The 17191-nt window shown below is 36.8% G+C and overlaps 1 protein-coding gene across 2 annotated transcripts in view; it reads left to right on the top strand.

Moving 5' to 3' along the window:
- The first annotated feature begins 882 nt into the window (after positions 1–882).
- Positions 883–17191, top strand: part of TENM2 (teneurin transmembrane protein 2) — a 506506-nt gene continuing 490197 nt past the window's right edge. For both annotated transcript variants that reach the window (XM_054389071.1, XM_054389069.1), the window contains exon 1: positions 883–1108. In XM_054389071.1, coding sequence (XP_054245046.1) covers positions 883–1108 — 226 coding nt within the window. The remainder of the gene's footprint in view (positions 1109–17191) is intronic.

The following is a 17191-nucleotide window of genomic DNA, read 5'->3' as shown; positions in this document are numbered from 1 at the left end:
TTAAAGTATATACGCCAGAGTAAGAGTGTCCTAATTAAGTAGACTGTATGAATCTGCCTCTTTCTGGTCCAGTGAGGAAGATATTTACACAATTGTAAAGAATTCCAACTCCTGAGATGGATAAACTGCCCATACTGAGGGCTCTAGTCATGGCACTTGATGAAAAAGAGCAGCCAATTCCCAAGGAGTGTTTGGAGAATCATAAAAACGCAGAAATGTCAAGGATGGAAAGGACCTCTGGAGATACTTGGTTCAACTTTTTGTTGAGAATGGAGCCTTGGATTATGTTATCCAGAGGCAATAACATCAGTTGCTGCAACTTGTGAACTCCTTGTTAGAGGATAATATACAAGTTTGAGCTATGTTAATGCTGAATAGGAATCATCTCTATGCAACACTCCTGCATGCTTCATTCTTAATTGCACGCTGCAGGAAGAACGGAAATCATTAAAGCTGGTTTGAATCTGCTTTTCATGTAATGTTGTATAACAGGAACAAATATTATGCTGTCAGTTCCGTGTTGTTATCAGTGCTCATTCAAAAAAATCAAAAGATAAGTTTTTGTTTCATCATTATTTTTAAACTCTTCAATGAGATGGTAATTTAGATAGAATGCAGCGCTCTTACAACATTTGGTTCCTCTGTGCCCAGCCATACAGGTTAATTATTTAAATTTCTAGTGGTGCATCATGAGGGTCTTCTCTTTCTTCTCGATCTGTGCTGCATTGTTTTTCAAGAGTAAAGTCAGGGAGAACAGAATAAAGCAAAATATAGCAGCAACATTGCTCACTCTTTTCTTATCCTTTCCTGTTTCTAGGTGACAGTGACTGACCCCAGATATAAGAGTGACTTGTCCAAAAACGTCCTGCCTAGCTCAGAATAATGGATATAAAGGATAGAAGGCACCGTTCTCTGACGAGGGGCCGATGTGGGAAGGAATGTCGCTATACAAGTTCTTCACTGGACAGTGAAGACTGCAGAGTACCAACTCAGAAGTCTTACAGCTCAAGTGAGACACTGAAGGCATACGATCATGACACCAGGATGCACTATGGAAACCGAGTTTCTGACCTGGTTCACAGGGAGTCTGATGAGTTTCCAAGACAAGGTATGTTTAAAGCCAGACCTGGTTTATTTAACTGTAATCTTCTGTAGACAATCCCTGTTTCTCGTTAAGGTAGACCAGTATATACGGAGGTTTAGTGAAAGCTTTTTTTCAACTTATTTTTAATGAAAGTTTTATTTCTTTGTGTTCCATCTCCTAGGTTCATTTTAGAAATAATAATGGCATTTTCACCTAAACTTGTCTAACAGAGTACCTGTGCTGAGCTGACAGTTAAAGCATTACTGTGGTACAACCACCTATGTATATTTATTATTCATGAGGTGCCTTGGAATTCCTTTCCTGTTCTTAACTGCTGTGTAATTGAAAGGTAGGAATGGGGATGCTCTTCCCTCTGGCTTCACTTTGTCACTTCCTACCCTTACCTTATAGAAACTGGAAGGAGGAAATCCATGTAATTACTTTTTTAACTGGCTATAATACATTATCACAGCATTGAGATCCTAGAACTAATATTGGAAATAACCTGCCTGTGTGATTATGGAAACAAGGTGATGAAATCTCTTCTGTTATAAAACGTTCCTTGCTTCCAGTACTTGTTTTGTCCAACGAATTAAGGAATGGGTGATGGAACAGGCTGCCCAGGGGGGGTGTGGAGTCTCCCTCTCTGGAGATATTCAAAGCCCATCTGGATGCATTCCTGTGTGGTCTAGTATTGGTGATCTTGCTCTCATAGGGGGTTTGGACTCGATCATCTTCCAAGGTCCCTTCTAACCCCTAACATTCTGTGATTCTGTGAATTAGCAATCCAAATGTTTTTGTTGAAAAAAAACTGTGGTGATAACCTAGCCGTGTACACACACATAGTTTTACTCTCATTCACGTATTTACATGTCTCAGTAAATGCTAAGTCTGTGTGTAGAAACTATTAGTGGGCATTTCTTCATGGGAATAGTGTTTAATCAGCTGATTAACTTCATGTCATGGTTTAACCCCAGCCAGGAACTCAGCACCACACAGCCACTCACTCACTCATCCTGACTCCCACTGGGATGAGGAAGAGAGTCAAGGGAAAAAAAAGCAAAACTCATGGGTTGAGATAAGAACAGTTTAATAACTAAAATGGAATAAAATAATAACAATAATTATAATAACAGTCATAATAGAATATCATGATAGTAATGAGACCGATGCCTCCACAGCAGTTTGCATCAGTGCCCAGATAGGTCCTTCCAGTTTCTATACTGATTATGGTGTCCTATGGTATGGAATAGCCCTTTGGCTAGTTTGGGTCAGCTCTCCTGGCCATGCTGCCAGCTTCTTGTGCACCTCCTTGATGGCAGAGCATGGGAAACTGAAAATCCGTAATTTAGGCTAAATGCTACTTAGCAACAACTAAAACATCAGCGTGTTATCCGTGTTATTATCACACTAAATCCTAACCACAGCACTGTACCAGCTATGAGGAAGGACATTAACTCTGTCCAAGCCAAAATAAGGACACTTGACCAAACAGCCACTTGATTAAATTGTCACTCAGTCCACAATTAGATATGATTTAACAAATAAATTAATTACTTCATTTAGTTTCAGTTGAACAACCAGATATGGTTCACATCAAGCAGTTTTGAGGCACAAATGTATAGCCCGCTGTGCCCTATCAGTGGAAGGTAAATTTTCTAGCAATCTTTAGTTGCTGAAACTCTGCTGTTTTCTATATGTTTGTTAATGTTGTATGACAGTTCTGTGCTAACCATTGGTAATATTGTGACTCAGGAAATGCTAAGGAATGATCTGTGGCAATCATTCAACAAAAGGTAATTTTTCAGATTTGATATCATGTCCTGCAGCTTGTTTAAAGCATTCTGCCAGTAGTCAGTGTCTCTTTTCACCTTTAAATCAAAACATCTATTAAATCAAAACATCTATTAATTAGCATTACCTGATCCTGCTTTGTCTATCAAACAACCACTTGTATTTTCTGAGGTAATATCTGTTCTTGTAGTGTCTTTCTTTGCTTACAGGTATTTATTTGCCCAAAGGTAATGCTTCAAACTACAACTAGATCATACAAGTTCCTAGAGCCACTTTCACTGTGGGTTTTTCAGTCTTTGTGTACAGGCGTCATCTAAATATTACTTTTCCCTATCTGGGTGATTGATGCTTCAGCTCAAGTGCCTCATTTTAGTTTCCAGGTCATTATTCAGCATTTCATGAGGGTGTTCTTTTTCTCTTGATTACTGATTTGACAACTGTTCATCCTCCTCCTGCTCTTAATGTGTTCCTATCTGCCCTCTTTATGAGGGGGAGTGCAGATTGTTGGTAACTGAATTGAAATGCTCAGATTTTATTGTGGTTGGGTTTTGTTTGATTGTTTATTATTATTATTTTATCCTCTACACCACCCACCCCACCCCTACCCCACCCCCTGCTAGTCTGTGTTGTTATGTCTAGATGAATAAAATTTATTTTAGAGAGCCAATAGTGAGTTTTTTTTGCAAGTGATGTGAGCAGTAGTTCTTTATTTTTTGGCTTTTGTTAAGTTTAGAAAGCAAGTTTCTTTAGGAAATAAGTCTCTGAGATGATTGTGTTTGGCAGCTCATCTTTCTGATTGTACAGTTCCCCTGCTAACATGAAATTTGAGACAATGCAGCAAGATGATCAGATTAGGACTTGGTACATATTCTCAATTTCTACATTAATATTATATGGATAAAAATTTGGTTGATATAGTAGGAAATACTGTTCATTACCTCTTATCCATTGTGGTTTCCAGCTGCAGACGTCTAGGAATTTATACATGTAAATTTATTCCAAATTTGAGTGGATGTTTTGATGGGATTAAATTCTGTAGGAAATAAACATGCTTAAAATAAATAGTCTTTAGAGAATTTTTCTGTTCTTCTATTATATAAAAGCTTGACTTTTTTTTTTTTTTTTAAGCAATTGTAGACATTTCCTTCAATATTTTGTCCTTTCTTCTACTAAAGCCACATGCATTTGGCTTACTGAAAAAGTATTTGGTTTAACCATGGCAGTGGAACTGCTCCAAGCAGTCATTTTTAGCTGCTGCCTGGTCATAGAGTTCTTTGCTTTGAAAACCTGTTAAACGTAAGACCAATTTGTACCTTTTTGTTTACGACAGTTCAACAGTGAAATGCTAATAACAGAAATTAGATTCAAAGCTCAGAAGTCTGAAACAGATCTTCTTGGTTTGCTTTAGAATTTGATTGTCCTTCTGTTCTGACTTACTTGTCTCATTCCTCATCACAAATCACATCTCCAAAGTAGATACCTCTCCAAGCTAGTGTGAATAAAGCATTTGAAAGGAACAATGAACGTAGGTTAAAGTTTAGCTCTGATAGCACAACTTTAAAACTTTATCATAATTTGCATGTTTTAAAATAAGGGGTTTTTTATGTGCTAATTGTTGACAAATGTGCCTACCAAAGAAGGTACTTGAAGCACGTTAGTCTGACATTACTTTTTCTGTGCTTTTCCTAAGATATTTACCTGAAATTTTTCGAAGTAATAAAATTCCCCTTTCATAGTCTGCTTTTAGCATTTCAGTAATAATACCTGTACAAAGTAGTTCAGAATAGGTTTAGTGTTTTCCTGTTGAACTTATTTTCCAATCATCTTCAAAACAGGTGTTCAATTGACTAAAGTGGCAGGCCCAGTGTATACCTGAGCTAATTAATTTGTCTTTCATTTTCCTTAATATACATAGAAATTTTAATTCAGTACCTGCACTGGATACTAGTAGGATCTGAAACATACAGTCTTTATGTGGACTTGAGAAAGCATTCCTACATTACAAAATTTATTTAAAGTTGAGGAGTCCTTTATGAATACTGTACTTTAAAATTATTAGAATTTTTTGTACTTTCAACTATGATATGTCAAAAGATTAACAATAGTGCTGACGTCTCCATATATTTGGAATATTTTACAACCTTCTGGTAATGCTTGAGTTTCTCTCTATGCCATGAATTTTTCCAACAAAGAGAACTAATTATCAAACTCCCCCTCCGACCCCCAAGAAAATACCTTCATTGTGATTCCTCCGCTGGTACAGCATGGTGAAGATAGATGTACTTTAAGGCAGAAAAAAAGGATTTTAGAAACCCTTTCTTTAAAGAGGCTGCTTTTGAAAGGCAGTTTTGCTTTGAGTATACTTTGTAGACAAATTGTGTCTGGAAGAGGGCTCTACTAAGCTGTTAGAGTTTTAAACTGGGTTTTGAATGGGTGTTTGCAAACCTTGCTATTCCAGAGTTCATCACTTGGCATTCATAGCTCATGGGTTTTGTGTTTCTCCCTGAGCCAAATGCCAGGCTTCAGCTGATGCAAAATTTATTAGCCAATAGTTACAGTGAATGTACTCCTTTCTCATTCTCAGGTCACATCTAGTTTAGCAGTAAATCTCTGCTGTGAAATGTTAGAACAACTAGAGTATACGGCTGAAGTTACCACAAAATAAGTCTAAAAAACATAATCCAAATTCCACCAGGCCCAACAGCCTTCTGAAATGTTTAGATTTTTTTATTATCGTGACTGATATGTATGTGTCACAGCATCTCTTCTTACATGGCAAGATAATTTCACTAACAAACAACACCCAATACCTTTCTGGATGTCAGCTCAGATTCCATTTTATTAGTCTTTTTTTTTTTTTACTTGAAAACATGCACTTTTTATATCATGTTTAACACTAGAGGCATGTTAACAGGAGTTAGAAAAAGCTAGTGACGATGATTATAATAAATCCCTTGTAATGTCCCTTAAGGTTGTCCAGGATTTTTATTAATTTTAAATAGAAGATCAAGTTATTGCAGTGGAATTCTCAGAGAGGGACACTTGGGAAGTGTAATGCACTCAGTTTTCTTTCACATGATGTTGTGCTACTAGGCTATACTACTCACATCTCTTGGGTATTACATACTGCATCTTTTCTCCATATATATATTGACTAGGTTTCTTGAAGAAAAAAACAGGACTCTAAAAATGTTAGTAGAACAACAGCAACACAACAAAAAACCCAAATGAAACTAAACCAAACCAACAAACAAACAGAACCACAAGGAAAAAAAAAACAACAAACAAATCCTCAAAAAACCCAATCCCATCTTCAGAAAAATAAGGAATGGATTTTGGAGATTTGTATATTTTTGGACTGTGTGGACCATGGTTTAAATACCAGAGTGTATGTACTGTTCTAGTGTATGACTCGGGTTTCAACTCAAATTCATGGGGAACAAGTTTTAGGTATTTCTTCTCTAATTGTCTTTTGCACCTTATTTTTTTCCCCCCATGTTCTTTTGAAATACCTTACCATTGTTGGGGGCTAAATTCTAGGCTCAATGGACAGCTGGCTGGTCTGTGGTGATTATTATGATGTTTATATTTGTTTTCTTGCTCCTGTTTGTTCTTCTAATACCTCAATGGATTATGTGATTTTGAGAAGCTTTTCAAATATTGTGACTGGACTCAAATACACAGTTTACTTAGTAAGAAAAACATAAGGAGACTTTCAAACAAACAAATAAACAAAACCATCACCCAAACCTAATGTTCTTCCCCAGAGAATCATGAATGATTTGGAGTTGAGTCAAAGTCCTGATGAACAATTCAGCTAAAGCCTATAAATGGGAATCAAAATTAGTAGAAAAGAAAACAAGAAGCAAGTATAATTGGATAAGCAGGGCCCAGCATTTTTTTTTTGTTTGTTCTTCTTGGCTTTTATTATTTGTCTCTGCATTCAGAGTTTGTCAGAAAGACTACTAGTTATCTTGTTTGGCCTACTACCCAGTTGCTCATTAACAGTCATCAGATGATTTCTACATTGATTCCAATAATCTGTCCTTGAATGCAGCACATTCTGGAGTCCTGAAAACATCAACAGGCTGAAAGTCCGTCGTTTCCACTGATAAGCAGCATCTCTGGGAAGTCAGCCTGTCTTAAAAGCAGATGCTGACTTCTTGGATTTTGGAAACTGAGTTCAGTTGTTAGCCATTAGTTCTAGTTAGACCCTTTTCTGTTTTATTGGAACGTTCATAATACCCAACATTTTTTCTTTATAGATTCAATTAGGTGCTGCAGTTCACTCAATGTCATTTCCATGGGTTCTATCTATCTAGGTAGACCTCTTCAAGCACCTGCATGCATAGTTCCATCTTCTGTCATGAATCCATATTTGTTGCTGATTTCCAAACCCTTTCCTATCTTTTAGTTTGTCTCTAAATGAAGCAAAAAGTCCCATAGCAATTTCATGTTTGCCTGAGTGATGTGGATAAAAACATGTTGAAGGGACAGTGACATGTAAAAAGATAGCTCTTTCACATTATTTTCATGTCTGCAAATCCAAACTTCAGATGAGCTTTTTCTGGTAGCTGTCAGTTCCTGTTGAACTGCTGGTCCTTTAAGGTTCCTAAATTTTTGTAGTCTGGATAGCTGACTAGACAAAATAGCATGCAGATATTTTTATATATTGGAATTTTTTAATGTGAGTGCTGAGCTGGAAGTGTCTTGGAGTGAATGTAAAAGTACATGCCTGTGAATGCAGAGCATATTGGAAACAGAGATTTACTGTCCCGAAGTGTAATGCTTACTCAGCCATCTGATGAGATTTGAGCACTAAACAGTTTGAGAGGGATGCATAAAGCTGTTTTATTACAAGATGCTGTTATGAATTGTAGCAACTTTCCTTATGGTATAATGCTGTTGCCAAACAAGCTGCAGGAATGTAAGCACTTTTATTTGTAATTAGTTGCTTACATTTCCTTGGACTATTTGGGTTATAGCTGTTTGTGATTCCTACTCCTCTGCTGGTGGCAGTCCATGCTTCTTGTTGAATTCCAAATCAAAAGGTATCTTTTAAAACTGCCTGGAGAAAAGCCTCTCTGAGGAATGCTGTTTATAACCCAGTGTACGATGGGTCTCAGATGTTTGTATGAGTGTGTGTGATAGAACCATACTTAAATGGGCACAGAAAGCTTATACAGGAAAAGTAAAAACCAAAAAGTTCTCTTTTTGTTCTTAAAGCAGAGAAAAGTTGAGATTTTGTTGTAGCTGATATCAAGTAGGACCGGAGAGAGAGGAGAGAGGAATTACCCACCTAAAGAAATGTTGTAGCACGCTAGGCTATTTTCTAAACTTTGGTCAAAACCTGGGTGCTACAAACAGGATTTGACACTTGAAGTGTTCTTGACATAACACTTCTGTGCTTCTTGTCTTGCTTATGATTCTGTTCTCTGGGCTATGTAACTGCCATTGTGTTTGATGATGTTAGTTAGCTCTGCTTTCCTTACAGCAATCAAATGTTTTCACAATCGTTACTTCCACAAAGTACAATACTTATTGCAATAGACTGCAAGAGAAGAACAATTTGATTGTTAGTACAGTGTATTTTGTCCAGTCTAATTTTGAAGGTCATACCTCGGTCTTATGTTTATTGTCACAAAAGATGCTTCTTCAGATTAATACTTGATAGATCATGCCAATATCCATCTTATTCTATTCCTTACACTGCTTCCTTTATCCAAGATGTCATTCTGGGTATGCTTTGACACTCCCAATATTGTAAATGTCTTTCAGCTATGTGCATGTAACAGTCAGAGTCCTTCTTTCTTGATCAGCTCATTTATCCACTCTTAAGTTCTGAATCTTGGTAGTTGCTGTCACTTTCTTCTCTTAGCACGTCTTTTCCATGTAGTCATAAACTTCATGGAAAGCTGCATGCCTGGTGGGATTATACTGAGAGCTACAACTGAAAGTTTTTAGTTTGGTAGTTCCACTGGCAGTTGTAAAATGTAAAGAAATGTCTAATATTAAGAAAAAATAAACAAATATTCAACATCAGTAGTATTTTTTCCTGTATTCCCTGTGAAAAAGTAGAAACTTTTTCAGGTCTCCCTACAAATTAGCAAACTGCAATATGCTAGCTGCTGGCTTGAAACAAGTTTACCTTTCAAATATATGAAACAATAAGTGCTCGATTGCAGGATGACTTAGTTAAGCACAACTTAGCCTTCTCAAATATATCAAAATCAATTCAGTTTGTTTAAGTATGCTCATTATGAGATAATTGATCTAGCAGAGTATTCTAGCTTTTTTTGATTACTTCAAGTAGAATGCTGTGTTTTAAAGATGTCAGTTTAAGGCAAAAGATTAGCTGTTATAATATTAATATTTCAAGTTATGTAGTTACAGAACCACAGAAACTTTTTATGAGTAATACTCCATTTGATTTTATAGTGATATCCAATTATGTCTCGGAGTTTTTCTGTCCTTAAGATGGGCATTTGAACAGTATTGAAGCAAAGCTAAAATAGTGCGTAATCTCTGTGGGAAACTATTACCTTTGATAAAAATATTCACAATATCCTAAAAGTTTACTGCACAAAAAGTGATAATCTGGATAACATTCCTGCTTAAATAATCTTACCAAATGGTTTAAGAGGAGAGGAATTTACTGTTAGTCAGATGGCTGCGTCTTTTGGGGGTTTGAGTTTCTAATGTTCTGCTAACTTTTGATGCAACTGTATTTTAGCAGTAATTTTAAAATCATGACAGTAAATAAATATTTTGTAGGGATAGGTGACTACATGCGTGCTTAAATTCTTACAAACACAAAAGCAAAGTGCATAAAACATTATTACCTATGTCTGCTTCAAGCACTGAATTCGTAAAGTAGCTTCTTAATAATATGAGGAAAGATACATCACAGCTATAATGCTGTGTCTTCCAAAGTTAATGAACAGTTACAATTTTCATAATGAAAAATTAAAATAAGGTTAAAGTGGTTTATAAGACTGCCTACAGATCTGGCAGCAGTCTCATTAGAAGAAAGAACATTAAATTTGAGGATCTTGGAAATATATTGATAGAGGACTAAAATTCTGGACTTTTATTTGAATGTGAATGATTCAACCAGAACACAGCAGAGAAAAATGAAGTGTTATTTGCTCTCTGGAATCACTGTGTACACAACAGATTGTGGGTTTAGATGTCCTCAGTACTTGAGTTATGTGAGTCTCTCTTGTTGATTCAGTGCAACAATCTCTCATCTGTGTTTGTCTGGTTCTTTACTATTTCTTAAGTAAAATGAACCTTCGTGCTTATTTTTACTGTTAAGAAACTGTAGTGAAGCATTGGTTACTGTGCCTCGGCTCTTTTGGGCTAATTGCCACAAAGCAACACAGGTGAGGTACTGGCTTAATGTATTAAGGTCTTTTTGAAAGTCTGCTACCCACATCTGTTTGCTTTTGAGAGGCTATTGCACAGGTAAGGCTTAGCTTGAGCTGTAGAACTGATCCTTAAGAAAAACATCTAACTGCTATGATGATGGTCAGCTTCAAACCACAAGAAGCAGCTGTGACATGTTCTCCCTGTCCTTGCATTGACCTGAGTATCAGTGCAGGGGTGGGATGTGTGTTGCATGGTTGCGAGCTGTGAAGCTGCCTTCTCTTCCCACAAGGGTTTGCCCAGGTTGGGTGGTTGTGGAGACTCCATTGTATGCAAGGAAGCTTTGAGAGGTTGACAGCATCGAAACTGAGGTGAGCGCAGTAATGCTGCAGTTCCCTGAACTCATTTTTTCATTTTGTGTAATCCAGAATGACTGTAATTGAGAGTGTATTTGGAATAAGAAGGCTTTGTGGTTATCAAATATGTCAGCTTTGCTTTTTGTGTTTATATGTCGGCTTTGTAACTCTTATAAGCTGTTACTGCATGACAGACTCCTCCATCTTCAATTCAGTCTCTTAAATTCATCTTCTTTCCTCAGTTATTGACAGCATAACAATGTTTTACCTTGATCCAAGTATATCTGTCCCACACAGGAGACTTTGTGTGGCATTTTCTTTGTGGACATCACTGCCCTGGGCAGAACAGTCCTTGTAAATAAAAGTCCTCTGAAGTATTGGTTTAGAATTAATTTTCTGTTGATCTGTGTGTTTTCTCATTATTTCTATAGCTTGCAAAAATGTAATGGGATAGGATTAATCCAATTTTTATCTAGTATCTGTTTTACTGCTGAGAATCTTAAAATCCTGTTTAGGAAAATGTGTACCAAAAAGAAAAATAATTCACAAGTGTGGCAATCTATCTTCTTACCATGCAGATGTGATATTTATAAAACAGAAACTATGGCATTCCAAAACATGCTGATTACTGTAGAACAAGATGGAGTATGTGTGCATAGAAGCAACTTAGTATAAACAAAATGACTTGGCAATTAAAGAAACCCAAAATTAAGAGGTAATTTTCACAGTTGTAATATTGTGTTGTAGAATATACCAATATAGTTTAAAGGTACTGTTTCAATTATCAAATCTAAAGTATGAATTTGCTCAGCTATGGAATAGTGGATTGGGAGAATAGGAATTTAATTTAGATTAAAATCTGTTTTCCTGAAAACTGTAATTGTCCTAACATGTAGTGATTTTGAGTGCTATTCTAAGAACATGTTAATTAGCCTGGCATCACTACTTTTGTGTCGTAGGTTCTCCAGCCTTCTGATCATCTTTGTGGCTCTCCTCTTGACCTGTTCCAGCAATTTCGTGTCCCTTTTATGTTGGGGGCACCAGACCTGGATACATTGGGGGTCTCCAGGTGGGGTCTCACCAAAACAGCTCACACTGCTTTTGATGCAGCCCAGGACATGGTTGCCTTCTGGGCTGCCAGTGGCCATTGTTGGTTCATAGTGAGTTTTTCCTCAACTGACAGCCACAGCTCTCAAGCCACTTCTCGCCCAGCCTGTATTTGTGCTTGTGATTGTCCTGATGCATGTGTGGGACCTTGCACTTGGTGGTGGAGTCACCATCCCAGGAGGTGTTTAAACGGTGTGTGGATCTGATGGTTAGGGACATGGCTTAGTGGTGACTGTGCGCTGCTTGGTGCAAGGTTGGACTAGCTAATCTTGAAGGTCCCCTCAAACCAAAGATATTCTGTGATGTATCTGAAAGACCTTTAACATTTCTAGCTTTCAAGAAAGAGGGGGAAGCTGAGATAAATCTCTGCATAAACTTTACCATCCTATAGACTTTTTATTAAACGGTATTTTTCTGTTGTCAGCAGCTGTGAAAAGAGAGTATTGTGGTTTAATTCTGCATATGATCTTTGGCAGCTATAAACCTCCCCCCAAAACCAAAGGAAATCTGTTAGCTGTTGGAGCAGCTGAAGTAATAAGTAGTCCCTGTTGTGTAGGAGGACAAACTGTGTAACCTTATCATTTAACTTCCTCCTGTTCCACTTAAAAGCATCTCTGCATGGACTATCTTAAATTTCTGATGACATGAGGTTGTCAATTAACATACAGCAAAATCTGAAATGCAGATGAGGGGAGAGAGGGCACTTGTGGAAAGTGGCTTCTTGTCTTACTGTGAAGGAGACTGTTATGCATGAAGCTTTAAATTTCTGCTGGAATCTGTAGATATTTTTGGATATGCAGGTGGTAGAGTGTCGCCGAGAAATTTTCTAGTTCTTTTTTCTCTCAAGGAATTCTTTGCAAGTATCTTTAGACTTTTGGAAAAGTATTTTGAATACATTTCTGATATTTTTTTTTTTCTCAGCATTCACCAATAAATTACATAGTTTTGTCACATGGATTGTTCTTTCTTAAGGGCTCCTAACCTGTGCAGAATGATACCGGAAAATAAATCCCAGGAAAAACAAAATTCTAATGAAGCTAAGTGAAATGGCAGTGTCTTCATTGTTGAAAAGGCAAAGCAAATTTTGAGATGTGAGGATTGATATGGATGAGACAATGAGAAGATGAATATGGCTAGGCAGATGTAATGCTAAAATAAGGATAAAGAGCATATCAGTATGGGCTTTAGGGTGATAACTCTGGATAGAAGCAGCAAGAAAAGAAAGCATTAGCAGAAGTTTTGGAACTAGCTCTTATCTGGAAGGTCTTAGCAATAAGGTGGTCATCCCAGCCATGGAGAGAACTGTAAATAGGGCTTTGCAAAGTGGCCTTGAAGAGAAGGTAAAAGGGAAAGCATGCTTAGGATGGTATCAGTTGACATTACTTTGTACAGCTTGGGAGCATCATCTGCTAGTGATCTTAGCAGACTGGGTTTTGCTTCTTGCCTCCATAGTTGACTTGCTGTGGATGACATCAAAAGAGATCTATGAGGAGCCAATGGCATGGCTGTAGATGGAGGCAGTATCCTGAAGCTCATCAGCTTCCATGTACTTTCAGCAGCATAGGAAGTTGCTGCTTTAGCCTCGCTTACCTTCACACTCCTGTTGGATCCTCCTCTTCCATTATCTGCAGTGTGTTTCCATTTTGGGAAGTGGAAGCCAGGAAATCAGATTGTGTGTTCTACAACCTGGGAGGGAGGCATTGTCTGACAATGTCAGGAGAAGGACGGAAGGGGAAGCTGTGTTCGCCAAGGTTTATATTGACCAAGCCCCCAAGAGGTAATGAGCAGTGGTGTCAGCAAATGTAGTGGATGTTCATACTTGTAATTTTTTCTTTGCTGTTTTTGCTTAGTGCATATGGTACAGCTGATGCTTAAAGATGGCTGAAATGTATGTAGTTGGCTTTATTTACCTGAGTGATGTGACTGAACTGCATTTAGCATTCTTTCCTTTCTTCTTCAGCTTATGAGTTTAATTTAAAAAGAGATAATGAATCTTACTGCCAGCTCTCTTAAATTGAGATTTGGCTTTTTGTGTTAATTTGGTAAAAAACAGTGCAAAATGCCTTTCCTAAAACCTCAAGAAATTTTCTCCTGGCACAGAGCCTTTTTAGTAATTCTTGAGTTCAGTGGTATAGCCTAGAGACTTCTTAAAGGACAAGTATAAATCAACTCTTGAGGGAAAAAGCCTTTTAAATTCATATTGCCATGTTGTCGTTTAATGTTTCAAAACCACAGGCTGACTGAAGCGATGCAACTGTCTTGCTCTGAAATGCAGCAATGGTCACAGCAATGGCATATCTATATGGCATTCCTCATGTGCAAGATTTCAAAATAACCCTATGTTACACATACATTTGTCAGAATAAAACATGTTTTTTAACGTGGCAGGCCTATAAGTGAAAGAGTGCTCTAACAGCAGCTAGAGAAAGCATTTTCTGGGAGAGGAGGGATGCCAGTGGCTTGCCCAGAATCCACAGCCTGTGCAGTGGCATGCTGAGACCAGTTTTGCAGGTGTGAATGGCAGGGTGCCTTGGTGTGGGCTGTGGGACAGGCATCTTGGAAAGCTGTTCTACCTAAGCAGAGCTGAGGAAAAAGCTTTCCTTATTAATTGTGGATGAATTAGATTATTAAGAATATAGGAGGAATGTGCAACTTTGAACAGAATCAAATATTTTACTAGCAATGTGTTTTTTCCAGTTTTTGTTAAGCAGCAATATAGAAAATTGAGGAATTTAACTATTACAATAGTTTGAAGTAGGTATGATGATTCCACTTTCCAAGGTCACTGTGTATTTATTTTGTTGGATAGCCATAACTAAGAGTGCAAGGCTCCTAAGTGGCATGATGAAATGCTAATACATGAAAATGCTCTGAATGGACAAGTAGATCTCCTAAAGTTGTCCATTGGGGCAACATCAGTTTGAAGACAAGTTTGTTGGTTTTGTAGCCAGATGAAGTTTCAGTACATCCTTCTGAGAGGTGAAAAACCCATGATATTTATATTATTTGAAGATTTTCCAGAACAAATCACAGTAAGACTTTTAAAAGCAATTTGGATCAAAAAGTTGGAGACTGAAAAAAAAAAAAGACACGCATAAAGCTAAAGATCACAAGCCAATGAACAGTCAGAATGCTGTATATATTACATCAATATTTTGTCTCAAAGGTTGTCCCTTTTAATTCAATTTATGATCTAGAAATGTGTTGCTCTTTAGCAGGATAAGGATTTCCATGATCACCTTACATACTTCACAGAGTTTAAGGTTTGTATTTGTTGGCTTAATTTTCAAGTGTGTTTAAAATTCAATGTGAATTTACATATAGCGATAAAACTAATTTTTATGTTGATTGTGAGAGCACTGCTGGGAGTGGAGAATTGTATGGGTTAGTGGACAAATTTGGGGTTTTATGCCCCCCAAAAAGGTAATTTATGAAGAATATGTTCAAGAATATTTTCTGGAGAAATTCCGTTGCAGATCTAAATTAATACAGCACTGACAACGAAGAAAATGTCGAGAGACCTGAGTTTATTTGAGGCAGTGTCAGTGTATGGGTGATTATTAGGTGCTCTCCTTGGGTAATGCTGAGCTCAACAAGTGATGTACGGATTTGGAGTTGTTTTTGTAGCATCATCTTTCCCTGCCTAAATTTTTTTTCCCCACAATCCATGTTATGCATTTTTGTGACTGAACTTAGTGAAAATTCAGAGCTTAAAATACCCTGCTGCTGCAGGGCCTGTAGCTAAACTGCTGCCTTTTATTTTTCTTAATGTTTTCTTCTTTTTATGACCTTTAATAATTAGGTGTGTTATATCTGAGTTAACTGTAAGATGCAGCCATTTTAATTTGTACAGTTTTCATTATGCTATCATTAATGCTTGCTTAGGATTTTGTGACTGCTTGGCCACTGCTGTTTGTCATGTATTTAAATGTTCTGTTCGCTTTATAGTTCTTCTGTGCTGGGCAACTAAGTGTAAAGCAACTGTCACTTTTCTCATGGGAAGTGAAATTTCATGTCAGTAGGGCAGTCATGTGCTAAGCTTGGTTTTAGTTATTCTAGATCAATGTAGTATATTATTGTCCCAGGTGGTATGCAAACATTTGAACTTATTAATAATGGAACTGTAAGATGCAGAGAATGTTTTTCTCTGAATTAGGATTCTTACATGCTAAGAGGAATTTTTCATTTACTGGTTCTCAAAGTATTGCATTATAAAGCAACAAAATGCATTAATATCGTAGTTTTATTTCTGTAATTGTGTGTTTGCTTTTTTTCTTTAGAAAGTAAATAGGATGGTACTCTTCAATAATAAGCATTTATTTACTTAGAATGTAAATCTTACTTTCAGTTATTTGATTGGAAAAGAAGAAAACTGATTATTACCAATGATAAAATTATTCAGTGCTGCTTTTATTAAGCAGTAGATAATCCAGGGCACTTTAGTGCAGTTCTTTTAACAGGCCTCTAAATGGTAATGTCTTGATGTGCATGTTAATCTATAGTGAAAGATGGTAAATGAGACGAGTTACTCAAGATTGAAAGTCTAAGGTAAACACCTTGAAATGCATCTACTTCATCTTTTATGGAGCTGAAAGCAATATAGCATAGAAGAAGACAAAGACTCAGCTGAATGCTTAAAAGTGAAAAATGTATACATTTTAACTAATTCATAGGCTTTTTCCTGAAGAGAACAAAAGCTCAGATTATGTATGTCATCCTGATGTACCAAATCCTATTGAAATAATTATGAGATGGTTGGATGTTGTTATTTTTTTTGGTCTTACTCTAACTCCCATATTACACCATTGCAATAAATTATGTTGGTTCATTCCCGTCTTACAGACAAAGTGTGTGAGAAAAAAGATTAAATTAGTTGCTTAGGGGTATGAATAACATTGTGAGCACTTAGATTAGTAATCCATTTTTATTTATATTACCTAGTATTTTCACTGTGCTTTTTTTGCCTCACTTATCTATTGACTATGCAGCCTGTACTCTTAATTAATCAAAAATTATTTTGATTCTGATTAGTTATTTTGATTCTCTGATTAGTGAAACTTCAAACCATCCCTAACGAGACAATTTCACTTGAGCTAATTCCGTGTGTCTCTCCTTCTCCAATTTTCTGGTGTTTCTGGCAAACACTTACTGCCTTTATCCATTACAGAAATGTAATAAGCATTTAGAAAAATAAATCTTAGGGTGCTTTAGTTGTTGTTACAAAATAGAATTGAAAAATATGAAGATGAAGTCAAAGACATGCTTTTACTGGGCTTTATTAAGTTAGGAATTACTCATGCTCAAGCAGTTTGACAGCTTTATTCACGTAAGTTTTTTAATAAAGATGCCTGATGGGGAAAACAAAAGATAGTCAAAGAAAGAGGAAACATAGGCTTCAAGAGAGACAACAGCAGAGGCTGAGTGAGGACTATCACACCTTAGAGATGAATGGTAATATTGAAGGTAAAAATTGAAGAAGCGA

Source organism: Indicator indicator, chromosome 18, assembly GCF_027791375.1.
Source record: "Indicator indicator isolate 239-I01 chromosome 18, UM_Iind_1.1, whole genome shotgun sequence".
In the NCBI taxonomy this organism is placed as follows: Eukaryota; Metazoa; Chordata; class Aves; order Piciformes; family Indicatoridae; genus Indicator; species Indicator indicator.
This window is presented reverse-complemented; position numbering and strand designations above follow the sequence as displayed.